Source organism: Diorhabda carinulata, chromosome X (genome assembly GCF_026250575.1).
Source record: "Diorhabda carinulata isolate Delta chromosome X, icDioCari1.1, whole genome shotgun sequence".
Lineage (NCBI taxonomy): Eukaryota > Metazoa > Arthropoda > Insecta > Coleoptera > Chrysomelidae > Diorhabda > Diorhabda carinulata.
In genome coordinates this window covers 51,759,747-51,783,784 of record NC_079472.1, presented here as the reverse complement: position 1 = coordinate 51,783,784, position 24,038 = coordinate 51,759,747, and the positions used below count along the sequence as shown (strand labels likewise).

Sequence of the window (24,038 nt, the reverse complement as noted above, 5' to 3'; positions counted from 1 at the left end):
TGAACCAATTATTATGAGAACTGTGAAGAATTAATGAGGGTAAAATGATAAAATAAATGAAATTATTATTATTTTTCATGGAAACTTTTTTAAATGTTTGATAATAAAACATATGCGAGAAAATAACTCAAATTTGATCATTTTAAGAAATAACTTCATTTTTGCATAAACGTTTCAACAAATATGACACTGATAATCCCATTGTTGATTCACATTATCTTATCCTAGCTTGCAGTCAAACAGAATGAAGAAGGGTTTCTGGATTTTAGAAGTTGGCAGTATATATATAAAACAGAAATTTTCAATTTTGCTGCGTTACCTTTTATGGATGAGTACTGTTTGGGGGATTAGTAGTACTTATTTGTGTTATTAAAAAAAATATTGAACAAAAACCTTTTATTTTGGTATTATTTAATCAGCGAAGAGTTTATTAGCATTTAACATTATACTGCTGATACAAATAATTAATGGTAAAATTTGACTCTGCAATCCTGCTGCACTCCCTTTGGTATATATAGTATTGTTCTTTGGAATAGTTGTATTTGTAGTATTATGGATTGGTGATATGGTAGTCATATTATAAATTGTACTGTTAGTATTGTTAACTGGAACAGTTGTTGTAGGCATAGTAGTATTAGTTCCATTTAAGCTGAATGTATGATTGTTACACAAATCTGAAGTACATTCAAGACATTGTGTGCCTTCTGTTTGTTGATCACAGATTGTATTGTTTGTAGCGCATTTTCTTGTTATTGTATCTGTAAAAATAATAATGTCATAAGTTCTCTGTATTCCAATGATTTGTTCCTAGACAGTACCATTTAGAAGAATCATCCAAAAATAAATATTCTCAATCTATAGGGTAAAGATAAGGCTCTACAGTTTAACAGTAAAATTTTTCTAGATAATGATGATAATATTACAGTTTTCCTTTTCAAATAATAATTAATGCGTTTGCAATTATAATGTGAAAAGAAGAAACTATAACATCTACCTAAATTAAGATTCATATACACTCAACAGCAAAAAATACCAGACACTTCATATTTTTCCTATAAAAAGCTAATTTTCAGCAATATGTTTGTTTTTATGGGTATTCTAGTTATTACAGAGAATGTAGGGTCTAAGTCCATTGAACTAATTCCTTCAGGATTAGTAAACAATTAGATAAAACTCAGATTTGATTTATTTATCTTGAAGTTGATTCACCTGTAGGACCTATTCTAAACTGTTAGTAGTTTTTCGGACATCTAAACATCTTTATTAACCAAGCTTTTTCTGTGATTAATAGACATGTTTTGTTTGGGTATAGCTTGGGGGATCGAAGTCTACCATTCACGATGCACTCCGATGTCTCCGGGAGTGGTAGTTACGATAGGAGGGCCGGCAGTGGGCGACCAAGGGCAACAACTGCAGTAGACGATCGATTTATTACGCTGTCGGTATTTTACAACCCCTGAGGTTCGGAAAAGCCTTGAAGTGGAGATACAGTGCGGCGGAGATTGAGGGAGCATGAAATCTCCTAGAAAGGCATCGAAGAGAAAGGCGATTATTTGCCGATCAGTATTTCCATTGGAGTCTGGAGCTATGGGGAACTGTTTTATTCACGGATGAGTCTCGATTTGGTCTATACCACTCAGACGATCGAGACAGAGTGTGGATTTATAATGGGACCAATTTGCTCAATGTACAATTCGTGAATTATGGCATTTTGAAAGGGGATCAATTATAGTTTGGGGTGGAATTGCTTTTCACGCCATACTGAACTGATTTTCATATATAAAGGGGCTGTGACTGCTCGGAGGTGCATCGAGGAAGTCCTCCTAGAGACTGTGATCCTATTTGCTCTATTTAACGCCAGAGTTGTTACCGAATACTTGGAGCAAGTGGGAGTCACAGTTCTGGACTAGCTTACACGATCTCCCGACTTGAATCCCATTATTTAGGGAGGCGTGTTAGATGTCGTCAAACTCCTAGTGAATTAAATCAGCTCCAAATTGCTCTTCGAAAAGAATGGGATGGTGGAGTATGTCCAGAATTTAATTTCTTCGATTCTTAACAGGGTTACAGCCCTTCGCCGTAGCAGTGAGAGTTATATCCGCTATTAGAATTACATAAATTGTTAGAGAACCTAATAAAAATGAAGAGTAATATTTTTTTTAAATGTGTCAATTTATAATTTTTTCATTATTTTGTGTTATTTGTAAATAATCAATATATATTATTCACTTTTGGCAGATTTTGTTTGAATAACCTATAAATTAACCAATTCTTACCATAAATTAAAAAGATTAATATATTTAACAAAATTATAAGACCAAGTCTAAGTGTCCGTTTTTTTTTGCTGTTCAGTTATATACAAAACAGTAAAATAGATTTTCAAAGGTATAAAAGAAGACATCAAATTTTTTGTTTTCATTATTCGTAATTTTAAAAGTAGGTAAAATGTCATTGAAAATGAGCATTTTGAACTCGAAATTTGTTCTGATGATTTTAAAGTTAGTAGAAACGATTCGGTACTGAAGAGATTGATAAATATCCTCAAATTTTTTTTTCAATTTTTATAAATTTAAATGTAGGTAAAATGTCATTGAAAATGTGCATTTTGAACTCGAAATTTGTTCTGAATGATTTCAAAGTTAGTAGAAAGGGTTCGGTACTGAAGAGACTGATAAATATTGTCATCCATATGAAGAATAACATACTGATCTTAAGATCCAGTCAGATAATTTCATACAACTTCAAATAATCATATTTCAACTTGGTCACATATTTGATGGTGAATTGCAGGTTGTACAAAAGCAAAACGTTTTGCATTGCTGTCGATGTTGAGCGTTGTGTTAACTGGTGGTTACGAGGCTTAAGTGATTGATAGTTGATAGTTATGCTAAAAAATAAAAATTTACGTACCAAATGATAGTATTGACACACACTGTGTGACGTTCTCCGCGCATGATTCATTATCCGTATGAGAATCTATCATTTCGCAATTATTGGATGAGTTTGTTAAAGTTGCACAGGAATAGCACTCCAAAGAATAACCTAGAAATAGATAAGGAATGTTAAACAGTGTGTTCAAGAAGTTTTGTAACAACTTATTATTTTTATTCTCAACAGCAATATAAAAATTATAATAAACACGTATTATAGTTCATATTAATAATAACCACATGGGATGGATACTATATAATTATTAATTGATCTCCGTTTTTTTTGTATTTTATTGTTGCAAATGAATATGAGAATTGCGTGTTGGCTCTATCATTTGTTATGAAACAAATGTACGGAAATATATAAGAATGTAGAAATAGTATTTTGATATACAAAAAAAGGCAATATCAAAATATTGTGAAATATTAGTCTAATATAAGGGAGACCGGGGCTGGTTGTCACACGGGTTGATTTTCACAAATTCTAGATCACGGCAACGCTGCAAAATGTAAATGTGTGTCAACCTTCATTTTATTGGCGGTAGTTTATGTATTCAATGCGAAAGTCGTCGTCTGTGGTATACGCTCTCCCTTTTTTTTCTTAAAGTGTCATCTTCGGATGAAAGTTGACGACTATCATAACTATTTGTATTCTATTCACAGGTGCTCTAAACAATTGGTTTGGTGTGCAGTTAAATCACTCGCAGCCATGATATTCTTCGTTGTCCTATACCTTTCTTTTCCTGCATAATCAATCTCTGGAATTCGTATCGTTATCCCCTCATTACATGACCGAAGTCAATAATTGTCTTTGTGTAACCATTTTGCGTCAAACTTCTTCATTTGCGATTCTATCTGTCCATGATATTCGTAGTCATCTTCTCAATATCCACATTTCAAGGGATTCCATTTTTTCGTTATTGCTTTGTTTAAAGAAGGTGTCTCCATTCCGCATAAAAGAATCGAGTATATGTGACATTTTATCATTCTCTTTTTCGATTCGTTACCCAAGTTTTAACATCGAAACAAGTTTTTTATAAAATGTAACGCGAGCAATTTCAATTCTTACTTTTATCTCTTCAGTGCTGTCATTTTTCGAATTAATCCTAGTCCCTAGATATTTGAATTTCTGTACTTTTTCAACGTGGTTATTTCCAATTTGTAGCTGTGCATTCTGATCTTGCATTTTCGAGATGTACATGTATTTAGTTTTATTTAAATTCATGTGTAGCCCCTACTGCTCGCTGACTCTTGTTAGTTTGTCTGTAATTCTTTGAATATCATCTATATTCTCCATTATTAAGACAGTGTCGGCAGCATATTTTTTGTTATTAACTGGTACTCCATTTACTCGAATCCCCGCTTTCTCTTCTGCTAGTGGTTTCTGGATATATATTAAAAAGTATTGGTTACCACCTTGTCTTACTTACGTTTTATACGCTCTTTCGAGAGAAAACAAAAAAGCGGCGAATTTCATGGTATTTAACACGTTGGCTGCCAGGGCAATTTTCACAATTTTATTAAATCGTATTATATTATTGAAAAATACTAATTTGAATACAAATTTATTATCAAATAGATATTTGAAAAATAGTTTCACTAATTATTTCGTAGTGGACCTTTGTAAAAAATCTCTTCAAGAGAGTCAATTACGAGTTATTGGCAGAGAGCGTGTTAAAAAATTTGTGTTGTGAAAAAATTTGTTAAGAGTGAACAATAACTTTTATATATATTTTACTGAGTGCTTACTTAGCTTTGATTTAACGTAAGTTTCGAATTTGCATTTGTTCAAATAATCCTGTTATTAAGGGTAAAAAATAATGTGTGCAAATGTGACAACCAACTCTGGGTAACAGTTTGTGTAACATTCTACACAGAATATTGTTTTATGCTGACTTATGTCAAGTTAAATAGATATTCAATAAGAAAAGCAGCAACTGAATTTAATATAAATTATCGAACAAGGTACTGCCAAAAAATTCCAGAAGCTGAGTTCATTGATGAACATTTGGTTACGTCATCCATTCCAGTTGGTTATGTTAAAAATCATCCGGTTTTTACTTCCGATTATGAAAAACTAGTTAAATATATTCTCAAGCGTCTGACATTCATTTTGAATTATTTCCGCAGACTAGTCTATGAATATACTAACGTCAATGCTTTTAAAACGCCAAAAACATGCGGCGAAAATAAAATGACTGGGCTAGACTGGCTCAGCATTTTCATAAAATGATATCCAGAACTATTCATTCGAAAACCAGAAGCAACAAGCTTAGCAAGGGCCAGTAGATTTAACGGAGCGAATGTTAACGTCTTTTTCAATAATTTGGCCTTATTTATGGAGAGATACAAATTTATTATTAACGATATCTGGAACATGGTTGAAACAGGCGTCACAACCGTCCATGACCGTCCAAGACCCGACCGAGTAGTTGCTATAAAAGGTTTCAAACAATAAAAATAAGATAGAAATTAGGTAATCCGAGACGATACGTTAATTGAGCATAAAATAAGAGACATATTGTATAACTTTATATATGGTTAACAGAACAATAATAGTTACCATCAGGAGTAGCAAGATAATTCGTTCAATACGTGTTGGTTTACTAACTGTATACCTAATTTGTTCATTGTATTTGATTCTGTTAAATAATTTCCGTTCATTTGACTGGTTGTGGATAGCTTAGTTTCAGTTTCAAACCGTTCTTTGTCAGGTGTATACCGCATTTGTGTTAAAACATGAAAAAAGGTGAATCGGGTCAGACATTAGCTATAGAGTTGGGTGTTTGTAGATAACAGGAATAACTTCATACCACTCGTTTCTTCACTATACATATGTATACTATGTTTATATAAATAAACAAACTACATATATCTAACACTTTAGCGTAGTAGTTATGTTTTTTGAATTCTTATAACTTTATATATACTTAACTACATTTAAGTATAGTAATTATATTTTTTTGTAGAAATCGTTTAAACCAATTTTTCAATATTGACTAAGGTGAGGTGAAAGTGAAAATTCTTCACTGAAACCGATTTACTTAGACATTCGCATTAAATTTCTAAGGGAAGCGACTAAACGACGCAGTAGCTAGGTTGATGATTAGTAAAGTTGGTTTTGTACTGAGTTAGTTGATTTTATCCCCCAATAACAATTAACCTTCCAGTTCCGAAGACTGTTGCTTTCCAAATTCATTCGTTGGTCAGTTTTTTCAATTGTTAGTTGAGATTCACATTATATTTTAAATTGTACAAAAGAGATTACACATACGAAACTATTGCGAAATAAGTAATGTTTAATGAACGCCTACGAGTGAATTTAAGTGATAATCTACAGTTGTTCTATTTATTGGATGTATTGCATCAAATAAAATGTGATACACCTAGAATTTGAATTCTCAATTAACTATAAACTATAAATCTTTTCATCTCTGTACACGTATGACCGAAGCGAGTTGTTGGCAAAAGAACTTTTTTTTTTAATTTACAAAGTATTATTTGAAAAGCTTCAATCATCTACATAGAATACTTCTTCTTTTTCCTCTTTTTTCAAGACTTAGTCTTGTTGCTTCTACTATTCAGTGACTTGAGAAGTAGATGTCCAGCTTTCGTGCCATCTGTCGGGAGGTCTCGTTGAAGTTGGTTTTTCATCCTTTGCACATCGATATTCCATCATTCTATCGACGTGGTATCTCCAATATCGCCGTCTAGATCTTGGGAATCGTACTATATCCTGAATTTTCAGATCTTCTCTTATAGTGGTATATTTGTTTTCCTATATGAAGTACCCCGATAGCTAGATTTTCTTGAAGCCTTATTTACTTGGATTTGTACCTCTTGTTGTAAGTTTATGGCGCTTGTGATCTCGACCCCTAAGTATGAATACACTAGTGAATGGGGTTGTTTTTTACAGCTAGTTTCCATCTTGTATGCTTTTTTGCTAATACTATTGATACCAATTAAAATAATACAACAGAATGAAACTACTTTATATAAAAAGTATCGGAGAATCAAAAAATTCTCCTAAAATTACAATTCTGTTGGTGAAACAGAATATAGAGAGAAAAACATCCTTCTTTATACCTTTAAACCTTCGTAATCTTTGATAGGAGGATGATACAGAATTTCACACTATTTTCATATGTTTGAATCCATTAAGTATGATAAACAAATCAAACAAACAATGGAAAAGTGTTGAAGCACACATAATTTTCATATTTTAACACTCTGTATATTAGTGTTTTGGTTTAAATCTTCATATTTTAGTTCTACCAATATCACTATAACTCTAACACATCTAAATTGAATTATTTGTTAGCTTCTTTTGGTGCTCAGACTTCACTTGTTATTGTTGTAATTTATTAAATATTTGATAAGGAACTATTTTTATTTATATATTGTGTTACTTACTTTCAGTTATGTAAAAGAAAATCACCAAAGCAGTTGAAAATGCCCGAATTAATCTCTTCATCTTTGGCCTAATAATTTGTGTAGTACACTGATTTCCACTTAGACGACAAATTGTTTGTAATTTAAATTAAGCAACTTGTTTAGATAAGGTATATATAGAGCATTTATGAATTAAGTAAACTGAATATAAAGATAAGAAAGTTTACAAGTTGTTAATTTAAGAAACAAATTGCATGCATCCTCAACTTTTCGGTATTTTAAAAATTATTATGACTCATTGTTTAGTTAATTTAAGCGTTCCAAATTTTGCAAGTCAAACAAACTAAATGTTTATCAAGCTTTATCAATCTAGATTATTAACTACGTAATACTAATAGTAAGTTATATTATCCATAGATTATATGATAATTCTCATTATACGAGAGTTCTGCAAGTGATTTACAAGCTTAGTTGTTTTTTATTTTTTTACCAAAGTCCATATTTTCTCGTTGGATTTAAAGTCATAATTTGGGAGTCGTTAAGAAGGCCCATGGAAAATATAAAAATCTCTTTTGTATTTTCGAATGAAACATCTATGCAGTAAATTTCTACTGCACTTCTCTGAATGGTAACGAACCAAAGTGGTATGGGTCCTGGTGCCGGCCTTGTCCGGTTGAAGCAGAATTCTAAAATTCGGCGAAGATGCGGCACATTCATATATACTTTGAATATACCCTATAATTCGTTTGATGTTAGTTTTTTTTATATAAGTTTTTATTATAGCAGGCGATTTTTATACATTTTTTTAAATTGATTTCTAGGAAGGTCTATTTTTTTGTTCTATTTCTTTATTTTCTAGAATTTTTGGGAACTACGTCACACCAGAATCGAAACAACAATCCATGGAATGGCGACATTCATCATCACCCAAAAAAGTGAAGTTTAAGCAAACAATTTCTGCCCGGAAAATCATGTGCACAGTTTTTTGGGACAGAAAAGGAGTATTGCTAGTGGAGTTTCGGCCCCATAATGAGACAATTTTATTGTGAGACATTGAATAATCTGCGTCGTGCAATCATGAACAAAATACGTGGCAAGTTGAGTAAGGGTATCGTTTTGCTGCATGACAATGCCCGTCCACATGTGGCGAATCGGACCAAAGATCTCATCAAATCTTTTCAATGGGAAACTCTAGATCATCCTTCCTACAGCCCTGATCTGGCGCCCTGCGACTACCATTTGTTCCTGCACTTGAAGAAATACCTGGGCAGTCAGCATATTCAAGACGATAACGAAGTCAAAAAATTGGTGCCATGTTATGACAAGTGCCTCAATATTCACGGAAATTATGTAGAAAAGTAGATTAAGGTAGAGGCTTTCATGTAAAAATAAAATTATTGCGATATCTTTGTTTCTGTTTATATTTGTAGCTAGTACCTACGTATTAAAAATTTTTCAGTTCTAGTTTGTAAGTTTTTATCACATTTTGTGAATTTTTGGTTTGGTGATAAATAAAAACCGATTTTTTTGAATTGTTAGCTCATGCTGTTTCACTGTACCACACTAGTGGCCCATAGTGAAACAAAAAACAATTTTTTCAATGCTCTATAAAAAACATTAAGTGTCTGCCCAATTCAGATATTTCATTTTTATGTTAAATGTATAATTAACTAAAATTTTTAATAAAACTGAACTTTTATGGCGGCATTTCGATTCGGTCAACAAAAATTAAAAAGATGTTTCACTGTGGAATACTTTACCATAAGCAAAAGTGACTAAATATGAACAGAATAAAACCTCTGGATTTCTTGAACATATCTTATGGGTTTCCATTTTTATTAGCACTACTTTGTATTTTGACGTAGATATCTAGTTACTTTTTGCTTAACTACCAACTAAATGTTAGTAAAATTAGTCGATTGATTGGATTCATACTCTGAAGAGCGCTTAACATGAAGCGAGAGAACGCGCGAGATTATAAGCAATATAGTTGGATCCACAAGCATATGCATTTAGATTTCTGCAAACTATCTTATGAGTTGGAATCCATTTTCACGCGCAAAGCAATAAGACATTGATCTTGATCCCAAGCTTGCGTAGAGGGATTTTTGCAAAATTTCTTACGTATTTGATTGATCTTTATTGCCTTCAAGTTGTACTTCAAGAAAGAAATCTTTTGGTTTAACTACCAACCTAATTGCAATGAGAGCACTTTTTTAAGTGTTTTATCAGCCATGATGCAATGGCTTTATCATATGCCATATTTTGACAGTTGTCTTACTCCATGTCAAGCAGCATTTAAAGTTTTCTTAGAAAATAGCGCACGTCTGAGGCTTTTTGAGAGAATTTAGGACACAATCTTTTGTGTTTCTTAAAAAGAAAAGTGAATTTAAATCAATCGATGGTACATTAAAACATACTTTTTATTAGTTTTAACAAATTACTAGTATTATCTAGCTTAGTTAGATAAAAAATAATTTCTCTTAACAATTTCTTAATATCATTATTTTCTAATATAATGCGATTCACTCGTGCTGGAAGATTCGTTTCTATACAATTGATCTTTATCTTTATCATTTCCGAGAAATCAAAAACAGGAATAGGAACTGACAGACATTTTACCTAAATTGAAATATCTCTTACATCATCATTATAATTTATCTGGTATCTCCCCTGCCGGATGTGTCCTTCTCTTGAATCTCTGAACCCTTCTCGGTCTTATGCTACTTGATTCTAGTTTTCTCCAAATTTCATAATCTGATGAACCTGTTAGAGGTCTAGTCCCTGCTTCTGAGGGCTTTCTACACTAATCCAGCATTTCTTTATTCAGTTATATCTGTTCTTCTAGCATCTCTTTGGGAATACATTCTCAGTAAATAGCACTGGCATAACTTAATGATCAAATCTGTTTATAAGAACATTGATATATTTGATTTTGAAACATTTCTCAATTTCCCAAACGCTGCCCATGTTGATCCTATTCTTCTCTGGATCTTGTGGCGCATATACGAGGATGTATTGAAAAATTCTTAGCCTACTATAAAACCAAACAAAATTTCAATGTCAAAATATTTTATTACTCAACATATTCTCCTCTTAATTGGATACATTTATTACAGCGCACCTGCAACGTCTCTAGACCTTTCAAAAGTTATATTTCTTCTTGCTCTGCAAACCAGACATCCACAGCTTTACGACCTTTTAAACTTTTCTTCAGTTGAGAAAAGAGAAGATAGTCGGACGGTGCCAATTATGGTGAATAAAGGAGTGTCCAAACCAAAATTAAATTTAATTCAAACCTAAAAATGTTCAAACCATTCAAACCCTAAATCACGAATTTTTTGCATGGAAACATGATATATGTGTGCAGGGGCGTTGTTCTGCAAAAACAAAACACCTTTGGACAGCTTTCCGCGTCTTTTCTCTTTAATTTTTTCCCGTAGAGTGGTCAAGAATGTCGAATAGTAATCTGCAGTTATTGTTCTACCCTTATCCAAAAAAATCAATCATGATAACTCCATGGCAATCCCAAAAAACTGAAGCAAGAACTTTTCCAGCATATTTTTGGACACGAAACTTCTTAGGTTTGGGAGAATCAGAGTGTCGCCATTCTATCAATTGTTGCTTTCTTTCTGGATCGTAGAAATGTACCCAAGCCTCATCCATAGTAACAATTCGGTTTAAGAAGTCTACATCTTCTACCCTCGCACGCTTTTGGTTGATATTCAAACATTTGGGGATCCATTTTGCAGCAATTTTTCTCATGTCCAAATTGACGTGAACTATATGATGAACGCGTTCGCATGAAATATTCAGTGCTTCAGATATAAAATCATGTCATGAACTGCATCGATATTTTCGGGGACTGACACAGAACCTGACCTTCCCGACATTGATCACCAAGGGCATTAAGCGTATCGTCGTAAATCTGCTTACCTCTTAACCCTTTTAAATACAGGTACTTGATGATGGCTCGATACTCCAATTTTGCGGTTTTCACAATTTCGGTGGGCATTTTTCTTCTTTTAATTTATTGCGTAACTCTGGTTTATTTTTTTGGCGTCAAACTTTACACTGACACTTTTAATAATTTATTGTGCATTGCTATAGTAACGCAATATTTTATGGATTTATTTATGGATGGAGCTGGTCTAGGCTAAGTAGATATCAATACATCCTCATAACCCCCTTTGTGATCCGAATACTTTCTCATTCTAACTTCGTGCCTCTCGTACGTTTCTCGATATTCACTCCTCTATTTATCCAAACTATATATATGGTACTAATCTTAGATAATTGCTGCTATATTTTCATTTATAAGGATTCCAGGTTCAGGAGATAATATTTTCACGTGAATTCAATCTTCTGCACCTACACTTAGGAAAACGACTTATATTATGAATTTCTTCTTGAACCTTTTGCGGCTTCTGTTACCTCTCAGGGATTCTAATCGTTGCAGTCTTTCTATACAAGTTTTGATTTCTCGGCTTACAGTGGGCTTATCAGTACCTATAACAACATAAGTATGTAATACGCACCTTTCGATGTTTTCCAGATAAGTTTCTATATATTATAACACCTAACAACCTGTGAATTCTTCTTGTGCCTGTAGTGTTGATCTTATAACAACATATCTTAAAAGTTATCAATACTTTTTCCTTGTTAATAATTTCATCAATCCTGGAATGATAAGAAAATATGGAAATTTTCTACAACGGAAAATGTTTTTCGTATCTTTATGATCTTGATATATTCTCGCATTTTTCAAATAATAAATTAGAGAGCTCCTTTAGTTCATCAAAATTTTTCCTCATTCCATTAAAAATAATGATTTTCTCTGTTTTGAAAGTTCCGTGGAGCTCTTGGAATCGCTTTATTTCCTATAAACTCTTATAAACTTATTCTTCATTATTTCAAACTATTCCAATGATTTCATCATAAAAATGCCAATTATCAGTCATATTCATTTTAATTTTAATAGCCAAATTTATTCACGATATTCTTTCATATTTACAATAACATTTAATAACTCAAAAATGGTATAATGTTAAAATTATATATTCTGATCCATGTAACATCCTGAGAAAAATTCCTACTTAAAACAAAAACTATTACTTTCTCATATTTTCTCAAATTAGAACACTAATGAAAGTTTGATAGCTTACTAATAATATTCAGACGAAATCACACATCATCTACAAACGATGGATGCATAAATTTCTTTCTGATCCTATAAATCAAACTTCTTTTTTCTTCAAGCAATAATTCCGATGATAATGAGAAACCCAATACCCAAAACCCATATAAAAGACAGATTTTCAACACTAAGAAATCAATATTGAACAAAAAACGTGTATACTTTAAATAAGATACACTTTTATGAATTTGAACAATAACTTTTACGATTATCACACTCAAAGCTTAACTAAAAATAGCGGTAACAGAAATAATATTGAAAATGGTATGATTTTTCCAATTGAGTTGCACGCATTCTCATCTGAACATGTCTGACAATCTATTAAGATATTTCTGGGGTCGTTATATCTTGCTGCAATGAAGGAACAGATGTCTCTTGGTTGGCATGCTCTATGTACCCATTTTACTCCATCATCTAAAACAGAAAGTACAATTAAACGTTTGTAAGAACTTCGAATTGCGAAAACAATGAGATATATTTAAAACAGTAAAAAGAGATACATACTAGAAAGATTTGTAAGTTCACATTGATAAATTGATTGAATCGATAGAATTATACAGATTTATACGTTGATAGAATAATAAATTGGTAGATGGAAGGACTAAGAGATTGACATTTTGATATATTCATACATTGATAATTAATGGATTGACAGATTGATAAATTGGTAGATTTTCAGATAGATTAATTGATGAATTAATATATTTATAGATAAATAGATCGCCAGATAAACTAATAGATTGATATAATGATATATATTCAAAAATTGGTTCATTGATAGATTTATATAGAATTGATAGATTAATTCATTGAAAGATTAAGGAATCAATAGATTGATTGACTGACAGATTAATAAATTGATTTATATATTGATAGAATAATGGGTTTATTGCATATAGATTCATATAATGACAGATTTATAGATTCGCACACTGATTAATGAATGAATCAATAGTATTAAATATTCATTGATCAATGGATTCATAGTTTGATAAAGTGAAAGGGCACAAAAATGACAAATAATTATAATATTGTTATTTAATTATATTATCAGTCCGTTAGTTCATTTAGTTCATGATTAAAACATTGGGGAGACACGAACCGTTTCGTATATGAACCTCTTGATAGGCGCGTCGTCCCTGACTTAAAACTACCAAAGGCTGATGTCTTTTGAAAAGTTGATCAAGCGCCTTGACTTGAACGTTTAATGTCACTAAGTAAACTGTAAGTTGAGGTAAGTTACAACCTCGCCCGTATCAGGGGGATTTAGCGATAACATGGTCTGTAGTTTCTACCTCCTCCATGCACTAGCGGTATTCCAGATAGTACATGATGTCTATAGTATAAAAATGGCGTATCTGGTTAGAAGGCAGTGCTCAGTCGAATTTCGCGCCTATCTAAGTACAGTAGTTGATGGGTAAGGAAAGCAGAATGCCCATCTATGTATACCTTCGCTTGTCTTATGCCTGGTGTTTCTATCCATCTTCTCGGAGTTTGTCGTGCGTATATACTGCTCAGGTATGTGCTAGCTCTACTTTTAGCTGCACTAAACGAGGCGGATTCGTGAACCATCGCTTTCCATTTCATCGAGCATAAACTTCAACGTAAACCTAGAGCATACCGCCGTTTCAGCTGGAGCATTTAAAATATGGTATGGAAATCAAAATAAAATGAAGCAGAAAATTTCAATACTAAAATTATACGTTAATAGGTTTTGGAAACATTACGAGGCATATTGAGGATTTTTTATTATTCCATCATCAACCACCCAGAGTTATTGAAATAGCTTTTACATAACATGATCATTGATTCTAAAGATACATTGTTAGAATGCGGTTTAAACATTTCGAAACTCCATTGCCACACTAAGTAGAAAGTAAATGAGCTATGAATATTTAAAATCTCAAAAATTTTGTGAAGGAAAGTATACTGACAATTAATTGAAACTTATACGAGGATTGCTACTTAAACTTTAAGATAGACAAATAAAAACAAATATTTATATTTGGAAATGGTTTTATTTTTTAAAATATTCTACAGTAAGATCAATAAACTTTTGCATGCTTTTGAACCAATTGTCGGAGCATTTTTTTTATTCCGATTGAGTAATTTGAATGCATCTACCGCTTTTTCAAGTACAGAAAGATGTTGAGAACTTATTTATTTTTGAATGATTTGAAGAAATCATTGGATGCCAAACAAGGACTATACGCCGTATCACCCTTCAATTCTTTTATTTTGACTGTTCAAAAACGTTTTTATTAGAGCTTATGTGTGAGAGCTCGCATTGCCGTGGTGGAGAATGATTCATCTTCTGCGATTTCCTAATTTTGTCGAACAATTCTGGCAAAAAAAGCTGGTTTAGCATTCAGAAATGACCGTTCTACGTTACTCTAATTGAACGGTGGCGACATATCCACTTAATCCGAAAAAATAGGCGACCAAATAAATCTATGATTCGTCACCTATCACGATCTTATAGACGTCTTTTGAATTTTTTCAGTATTTCATTGCACCAATCGACACGAGCTTTTTTTTGAGCGATATCCAACGCGAATAATTCATTTTGATTTGCATGCAATTTTGAATGAATGTGGTACTAATGCCTCAATCTCACGGTATGACACATGATGATCTTGCCATATCTTTACGCACAGCATCGATGTTTTCTGGCAAAACAGCCGATTTAATCCGAATTAGTCTTCTAGCGAAGTGCGACCATGAATGAATTCGGAAAACCAGCAAAACACGGTGAGTTGAGATGGTGCTCCATCACCACAAGTCAAAGCGAGTTGATTAGCACACTGCTGTTGGTTTAATTCACGCTGAAAGTCATACAAAATGTTCGCGATTTAATTCCATTTTTTGACCAAAAAGAATGTCTTAAGAATCTGTATGCAACTCAAATTGCACTGGTAAGACAATTCTTAGAAGGTCCACTGTTAAAAATGTCAAACATTATGATGGTAATGTCAGATTTGATATATTCACATCATTGTTACCATATTTGGAAGCTTAAGTAGACCTTGAAGCATATGCATATGTTACGATACAAGCCAATAGAAAATAATATGATCTAGACAGAAAAGTACGAAAGTTAAGTTTATGTATAAGTGGAGGAAACATGAAATATATGTGTAGAGGAAAAAAAGACAATATCGTACAAAACTGTCTTAAAATAGATAAGCGCAGATTTAAGGCAGTCACTACAATTATTACCTATGGAGTGATTAAATAGATGGGGAACAGCGATTCCCAGACAGACTATTGTCGGAATCGAGTAATGTTGAGAAATGAAGTAATATAATTCATATCTTAAAAAGAGCATCATCCAGGTATGGAATCTAGATCTCAAATTGGTAAAAACTCACTGGTACATCGCGCGGGGAATAGCTGCTATATTATGCGTGACTGGGTTATTGGAGTATACTCTACTTTTCAGGTATCCTCACATAAAAAAATCTTGTGATGTTAGGTTCGGACTAGGCGGCAATGCAATGTCACCTCGGCGAGATATCAGTTATTGTTAGAATTTACAGTGAAAGATTGCCCCTGTTGATTTTGAAAGAAATAGGGTCCGATAATTCCGTGCGCTGATATGGCCGCAAAGATGTTCTGGATACCACAAGTTTGACTAATCGCTTGCGAGTCGATAGTCCAGGATTACGTTCAACTGAAGCTCTAACTAATCTACTAGCTACTCATCCCCACCACCCGCGCAGCTCCCTCTCATAACGTTCAAACGCCAGAGATTTTGTAATACGTCTTTCTCGCCCACCCTGTATATAAAAGTGCATAGAATATTATTTAGATGTGTATGAAATTGGTTTATTTTATTATAATATCTTGAAAGTTAGTGGTCCTGAGAGATATTTGGTTATTATCATTTTTCAATGGGTCAGTATTCATTGGGACAGTAACGTCATCAATAGTGTTTTTTATGTTTTCTTGGATAAATGAAGATTAGTCTTACTTCAATAACGACAGTAACTTCACCATTGAATATAAAGGTTAATTCGTCGAAAAACACGTCTTGTACAATCGATGTGGGCTGTTATTTAAGTCACTAAATTCTTTAAAAAGAATTAAAATCAGACCATTAGGATGATCTTTGGTTGATTTATACACTAATATTTATGAGATTGTGTCGATTATTCATATGTGTTTTTCACATTTTCAAAAAATTCTCGGTCATGTTTTCGTTAGGACACTGTGTATTCAAGGACGAACAAACAATGTGTAATCATTTAGATCAGGGATCGGCAACCTGTTTGTCCTTAAGGGCGCAATACTAAATTTGAAAATCACTGAGGGCGCATATTTCAAAGATAATCAACAGGTATAAATAGACATTAAAAAAAAAACAGATTTTTTATAACTTTGTTTTCTTGGTGTACATAATTCAGTGTGAAACTTGGGTATCCATATTTTCAGATAATTTCTTATAATTGGGGATATACATATATACGTATTTAGAGTTCCCGGTCTTTAAACCATTATCTAAATGTGAGTTATTAAGCTTTGTTCGGTATTTTGATTTCAAATATTTCATATTTGAGAACAAAGACTCCATTTGAATGCATTTACTGCACTAATCATGTCAGCGATATGTTGATTTTTCCCTTGTCAGAAACCCGTTGATTAACCAATCCTAACTTTATAATTTGTGGCAAAAGCATGATAAACCGCTCAAGCATTTTACCTCTGCTCAGCCACCTCACTTCAGTATGTAAAAGAAGATCTGTGAATTGAACGTCCTCATCTTCTAAAAGTAATTTAAACAAGCTCCCGATCTTATGGAATTAATAATTTTTGTTACTATCGTGAATACGTGTTGATAACCGATAGTTTTTGCGCATAACATTTCCTGATGTTTGAGGCAATGATAAGAAATAAATTTCGGGAATAACGAATCCTCTTTACATAAGGCAATAAATACTTTTTTGCTGGTGTTCCATCTGTTGTAATTCATGACAACTTTTGTACAGATAATTTTACATCTGTTATATAATTTTTTGAAAGTAGAAAAGATATCTTCTTCTCTGGTGCTTCCCTTTAATGGCAGAACTTTAAGGAATTCTTCTTTTGCTGTAGAATCAGAAAATGCCATCTTCACGCAAATTGCTAATTGTGATATATTTGTCACGTCTGTCGATTCATCCATATGTAGCGAAAAGAAAATACAATTTTTCATATCATTTGGTAATTCTGCCACGAAATTCTCCACAATTACTTCAATTCTTCTAGTAACAGTTCGTGCCGATAATTGCAACGTGTTTATAGCTGAAACTATTTCCATTTTATTTTTAAATTCTTCAAAAAGTGAATCAGCGGCTTCTAACATGGCTTCTTTCACTAATTCTTCATCTGTAAATGGTTTTTCATTCTTAGCTAGCAAATGCGATATGACGCTATCGTTGCTGCTTCATGTTGTTGCAGTGGTTTAGTAAAAAACTTTGCTAGTTATTGAAGATTTTTAAAAAATAATTTTTTTCTTCTAATTTCAGAGTTCATTGGATAGTCACTATCAAAAATGGTATGAACAGTCTTAAAATGTCGTTCAATATTACTTTTCTTGGAAATAGCAATACTATTATTACACAACAAACAAATACACATTCATCGTTAAAATAATATATTCTTTTTTTTTACATTTATCCGTGAAGGGTTTTGAAAGAGAATAATTATTTCGGATTACTTGGTAGTTTTAAATGCATGGTCTACGCGTGGTCTATTCAAAATACGATCACACACTAACAAAAAATACGTGCGTGTTATTAGATACGCTCAAGGTTAGCAAACTGCTAATCTATGCACAATCCTAAACTCAACTGACTAATGGCAACTAAATAGCAGTATATCGCCGTTTGACAAAATTAAGTAAATCGCTCTGGCTATTATACATTTACATTAGTCCAGCGAGGGCGCATTAAAAATCGATCGAGGGCGCCGCTTTGTCTACCCCTGATCTAAATATTGGAAATACTTACGTTCTACTATGTATTTGGCACAAACATTTGGAGAGGGGCAATGCGATAAGTTGGACTTGTCATAATATGAATAATCTACGTATTCACATCTACTGTACATATCGCTGTTTAAATTCGTCTGAGAACTGCAAGTGAAACATTCCAATGACAAAGCTGAAAATTAAATAGAGAAGTCGTGAAAAATTATTCAACAATACTAATAACAAATATTTTCATTAGAAATAGAGGATATCCACAGTTGAGGGACACTTATACCTAATTAAATCTTATTAAATGAGACTGACCAATAGTTATGGTGAGTTCGAGTAAAAATTGAGTTAAATTTTAGTATAGATTCCAGCTCCAATGTGGAAATATTCTTAATATACGAGGTAGGACATAAAATAATTGAAAGAAACTATTTCATATCAATTTTTTTACAGAGCAACGTTATATCCTCCAAAATACTCTCTATAACAGCTAATACATTTGTTCCATAGGTGTTTCCATTGTTCGAATTATTTAATTGTGGAATAGATAACCTGGCATGTTTCTTTTAGTGCGTGGATGCACGAAAAAGTTACACGGAACAAGATCGGTTAAGTAAGGTGCGTGGAGCTGCGTGGCAATAACTATTGAACGGAGATAGTTGTATGTATGAGTGTATTACGTCATAAACATGATGGGACGTTAATAGAATTGGAGGAAGTAGAAAATTGCATGTATTTCGGTGTACTACTAGATAATAAAAGCTAAGAAGAAAAAGAAATCGAACTAAGAATTGCCAAAAGTTACAGTTGTATCTACAGGCAGCCTTAGAAAAATATAAACATACGAGTTCGAATTTATGAAACAATTTTTAAACCCACCCTGACTTGCGCTGGCATACTTGGGTAATGACGAATAAAAATAAACAGAAACTGGAAAGCTGGAAGAGAAAAATAATAAGATGCATTGTTGGAGGAAAGCAGACGATGGGACAGAAGATCGAACCATATAATTTACATACTTTTCAATGAGTCACCAATCAGCGCCTTTATAAAAACAAGAGGTACAATGGCTGTGCCGCTTAGAACGAATGAAAGAAGACAGACTCTTGAACTGAGTTGCATGAAAGATATCAGAGCGCAAGCGGAAAAGAGGTAGACCTAGAAAACGGTGGAGGAAACTAGTGGAAAAAGACCTTAGAGAGAAAAACATCAAGAACTGGAGAGGAAAAGCAAGGGACCGAAAGAAGTGGAGAGATAAATTACAAGGCTATGGATCTAAATATTATATATGCAAATATACCATTTATGTACCATTGATTTGAATTGCAACTTGTGTAGCCTTAGTGTTAGACTATATCACTGGTTGGCGTTACAATGCCACACATTCATTCCATCAATGTAAATGTTCACTGTATTTTTATTGTGCTGTCTTTATAGTGATTATTTAGGTAATTATCTTGAAATTATTTCCCACCCCCTATCGACTTGGGGTTGTGGGAAGTGTTAAAGGGGGGTGATTCCAATATATGGAAGGTGAAATTAACTATCGGTCATTGTTTTTAAGTTAGGTTAGGTTAGGTTAAGTTAAGTTAGGTTATGTTCTACTCAAGAACAATATGTATACAACATCTTTCCGTGCTCTTTCAACACAACCCCTCATTCCCCACCCCTTGATCCTTTTTTTTACCCTATTTTACCATAAAAAATAGTTGAATCTTCAATGTTTCTGTGATAAAATAATAATTACTTATGGTTACGTCAATTAACAATTATATTTGTTTATAATTCCACTGATAATAAATAATTTCATATATGTTTCACAAATTATTTTCACTATTTAGCTGTATTTTTTGTTTATATATTTTCAAATAAAATTTATTATTTGTTAACACACGTAATTCCGAAAATGTCAAATTTTTATTCTTTAACCCTCTCTAATTTTTTAACAAGGCATGATCGATGGCTGGAATGATATTTTTTATGTTCAGTATACTTTTCTTTTTTACCCCCACAACCCCAAGTCGATGGGGGATGGGGGGTGATTTTTAGATAATTACATTATTTAAGTAATAAATATCAACATATAGTTTTTAATTGAAAAAAAAAAAATGTTTTTAAATTTAGTGCAATATACATTGACGAATTACACTTTGGGTAAGTTAGATGTAATTTTTATTCTTTGTTTTGTATGTTTCACAATATAATTACGTTTAGTTTTGAAAAATGTCCAAAGAAAAGACCGAGACGTCATTAAAATGTATAAATAACCCTAACATCATTTCAATCGACTTAAACCCAAGAAAGAACTCAATAAAAATTATACAATAAGTCAAAGAAATTGAAAATCAGCATTGTTTTGATATTCCTTTGACTTGATTGTTACTTTGATTTTTGGTCATAGCTATAGCACTATGACTCATCACCTTTGACAGAAAATCTGAATTAGTTTCAAGCTATTCTTTTGAAAAGCGACTTGTTCCAATACAATCTTTTTCCGGATTGTTAGTCATTCCAAATTGAAATTCTCTGATCAGAGCTACTCACTGATAGTTGATCGATTGTTACTCGACAGTCTGTGAACATATGATTTCGAATTTTTCCATTACTCTCGTCGATTTAGTCAGTTACTGGGTGTCCACAACGAGGTTTGTCATCAATCAACATGCTGCAATTTTTAGATCGTGCCAAACACTCGTACACTTTCGTACGTTTTCAAAATTAAAATGGATTCAGCAGCATTGGTTTGGCATAAAAAAAACGAAACAAAAACAAAGAGGGGGCAAGAAAAAATTACCTTAGACGGAAAAAAAACACGGCAATTAGTTGTGCTATCTAATGCCTCGCAAAAGAAATGTGCAATATAAAAATTCCGTCTACGACAATGCTATTTCGGTTATTATTGGGTCCATGTAGTAAAATACGTTTGTTGTATACAGATGTTACAATATAACAATTCCATTACAGTTTCTAGTTTGGTACTTGACCTTAAGAATTTTTAGGCACGCCGCTTCGTCACCACCTTCACAATCGATATTGAAGGCCCATCTGTTGTTATTGTTTCTCAATGTTGTGAAATTTAAAAGGCTTAGTCCATTATTGTCAGTTTTCGATTCAACTTTGAGGTGTTGAACGCGAAATTTTTCGTTGAAGAAGCCGTATGCTTACCAATAATTTAAAAACATTCATGAAACAAAAATTAACACTAATGAAACTTGATGAATTGTACTATTTAAGGGAGTGTGTACGTAATGCTAATCATCGACATCAAACAAGCATTCGATGGTCTGAAGAGAAGGACAAGGAAAACCTACAAGTACCCCAAAATTTAATACGATTGGTGAAAATAACTATGCTGAATTCTATGCGAAGCGTAATGACAAAACAAGGATCATCTGAGGAATTAGAAATAAATGCTGGGGAAAGGCAAACTGATGGACTCTCAGCGGTATTGTTTAACATGCATAATAAGGGAATGTAATATTGATGGAAGTATCATTAATAAATCAAAACAAATAATAGCATAATAAGCTGGTGATTTAGCTCCTATAGCAAGGAACCGAAAAAGTCTTGAAGTCACATTAGAAAAAATCGTAAGGGGATCAGGTGAAAGAGGGAAAAATACAAAATATATGTAAATTTAAAAAAAGGAAGCTCACAAACAAGAAACAGTAAAGATAAATGACGTTATTTTCAAAATAGTCGCCACCGTTAAGTACTTAGGAACAATAATAAGCAACAAAAATGACACAAAAAATGAGACAAAACAAAGCAAGATCATCATAATGGAGGACAATAAATCATAATGGAAGCAAGAGAATAAGCCGAGTAACCAAATTAAGAGCCTACACAAGTATTGACATACGCCGCGGAATCTAAGAGACCAAGAAATATGGACCTTGTTTTTGGTCTAAGGATATATGAGAGGATAATAATTAGGAAACTCCAGGATCAGTGAAAGTTGGAAATAATTAGTATAGAGAGCTTATGAACTATGAAATTAAGAAAATATTAGAAAATGAGTATATAGTAAACATAATAGAAGCAAAAGGGATAAAATGATTCGAACACATTGAAAGAATGGAAAAACGAAGGAAAATTACAGAATATAGACTGAACAAGAAGAATCGTCAAGTTTCTCAAAATAGCCATTAACTGACTTTAACCATCGAGCCATTTTTTCAAGTCTGAGAACAGAAAATCATTCGTTTTGTCATTGTATAAACTCGTAACCCATCAGTCAAAATGCCACGTACCGCAATTTTTGAAAACCCTGCTAGCTCGTGCACTTTCAGTCGACGATCTCCAGTATTGCTTTTGCTTGACCACTGCGATGCTAGTCTTCGCAGGTCGTACGGCCTTTATTTTTATGAAACATTGCCAAACAGTTAATAGAAAAATCTTAACGACAATGTTTTTGTTCTATTGTAACCAAACGCTGTATCCACCTTGCTCACAGTTTTCTAATGTCCAAATTTCGAGTTAATATACGATGTATCGCACTTTTGAGAATGCCTACTATGTCTGCTAGCTCGCGCAGTTTCAGTTGACGATCATCTAGTACCGCTTTGTGGAGTAGTCACCTCTTTTGATCCACTGCGATGCTTGTCTTCACATATCGAACGGCCTCGTTTAAATTCTGCTACCCAATATTTTACAATGGATAACGAAGGAGCAGTCCCACCCAGAGTGGAATCTAGTCCAGCTTTTATATTTGTTGGGCTAATGCCTTTCGAATAAAACTATTGTATAAAATAACAGTGACCAATTTTTTTCACGTTCACAAATCCACTGAAAATGTTCAAAATTGATGGCTGCCAACAAGTACCTCAAAATTAAAATTGTGTCACTAGACTGCCAATTAAATCACAAAGAGAAGGATGTACAAAACCAGTAATTGAAATTATCATACACCAAAAATTCATCAACGTTTCTTTGAAAATTTCAATTATGATGAGTGTGAAGAATCGTTTCGAAGCGAATTACACAAGATACGATTCAAATCGAGATATATAATAAAGAAGTATTAGTGGAATGTGATTCAATTCAATAATAATTTATGAAAAAAAATTAAGCAATGTAGAAAATTTTCAATAAAAATGAATACAAAATAATTGGTTTTTGTTATCTTTATGTGTTATAGTGTGATATATATCGTATTTCATTGTAATCAATCACCATCTTTGTTTTGAAGATTGTTTCACTAAGGAAAGGAAACCAGTTCGCAGGAGTTATAATACATTCTAACGCAGCATTCAATAATTTCAATTTCTTACAAATACACGTTAAAAAAAAACTAAAATCTAGCCTTACTTTTTAGAAATTAATAGATGAAGTGCACTTACATTGATTAAATAATAGGCAAAATAAAAGTATTTTTATTCGAAAAACTATTGGAGAAAACATTATGTTCGCTTCACGTACAAAATTGATTGAAAAAATTCATGAGATTATATTTTTAACGTCCATCTATTGACACTATTTTCAAGGATTATAAATATTTGATACGATTTAAAAGGAGAACATAATTTCCTGTTATAAATCTAGGTGCTGTTTACCTATG

The 24,038-nt window shown here is 32.7% G+C and overlaps 2 protein-coding genes across 2 annotated transcripts; both read right to left on the bottom strand.

Annotated features, from left to right (window-relative positions):
• Positions 1–394: 394 nt before the first annotated feature.
• On the bottom strand, positions 395–7,528 carry LOC130901230 (uncharacterized). Its single transcript, XM_057812439.1, has 3 exons — positions 7,344–7,528; positions 2,911–3,042; positions 395–758 (listed from the first exon to the last, which is right to left on the bottom strand). The coding sequence occupies exons 1-3, from the start codon at positions 7,402–7,404 to the stop codon at positions 412–414; spliced, it is 540 nt and encodes a 179-aa protein (XP_057668422.1). The 5' UTR covers positions 7,405–7,528; the 3' UTR covers positions 395–411.
• Positions 7,529–12,293: 4,765 nt separating this feature from the next.
• LOC130901526 (uncharacterized) lies at positions 12,294–23,888 on the bottom strand. Its single transcript, XM_057812974.1, has 3 exons — positions 23,821–23,888; positions 18,510–18,662; positions 12,294–12,933 (listed from the first exon to the last, which is right to left on the bottom strand). Exons 1-3 carry the CDS (start codon positions 23,879–23,881, stop codon positions 12,737–12,739), a joined length of 411 nt encoding a protein of 136 aa, XP_057668957.1. The 5' UTR covers positions 23,882–23,888; the 3' UTR covers positions 12,294–12,736.
• Between the last annotated feature and the right edge of the window lie 150 nt (positions 23,889–24,038).

Excerpts from the sequence above, each read along its gene's own strand:
- LOC130901230 (XM_057812439.1), bottom strand. The coding sequence starts at position 7,404 with ATGAAGAGATTAATTCGGGCATTTTCAACTGCTTTGGTGATTTTCTTT. Across the intron at positions 3,043-7,343 it reads TTTCTTTTACATAACTGAAA|GTTATTCTTTGGAGTGCTAT; the intron begins GTAAGTAACACA and ends ATCTATTTCTAG. Across the intron at positions 759-2,910 it reads TGTGTCAATACTATCATTTG|ATACAATAACAAGAAAATGC; the intron begins GTACGTAAATTT and ends TTATTTTTACAG.
- LOC130901526 (XM_057812974.1), bottom strand. The coding sequence starts at position 23,881 with ATGTTTTCTCCAATAGTTTTTCGAATAAAAATACTTTTATTTTGCCTA. Across the intron at positions 18,663-23,820 it reads TTGCCTATTATTTAATCAAT|CTTTGTCATTGGAATGTTTC; the intron begins GTAAGTGCACTT and ends TTTAATTTTCAG. Across the intron at positions 12,934-18,509 it reads TGCCAAATACATAGTAGAAC|ATGATGGAGTAAAATGGGTA; the intron begins GTAAGTATTTCC and ends TTTCTGTTTTAG.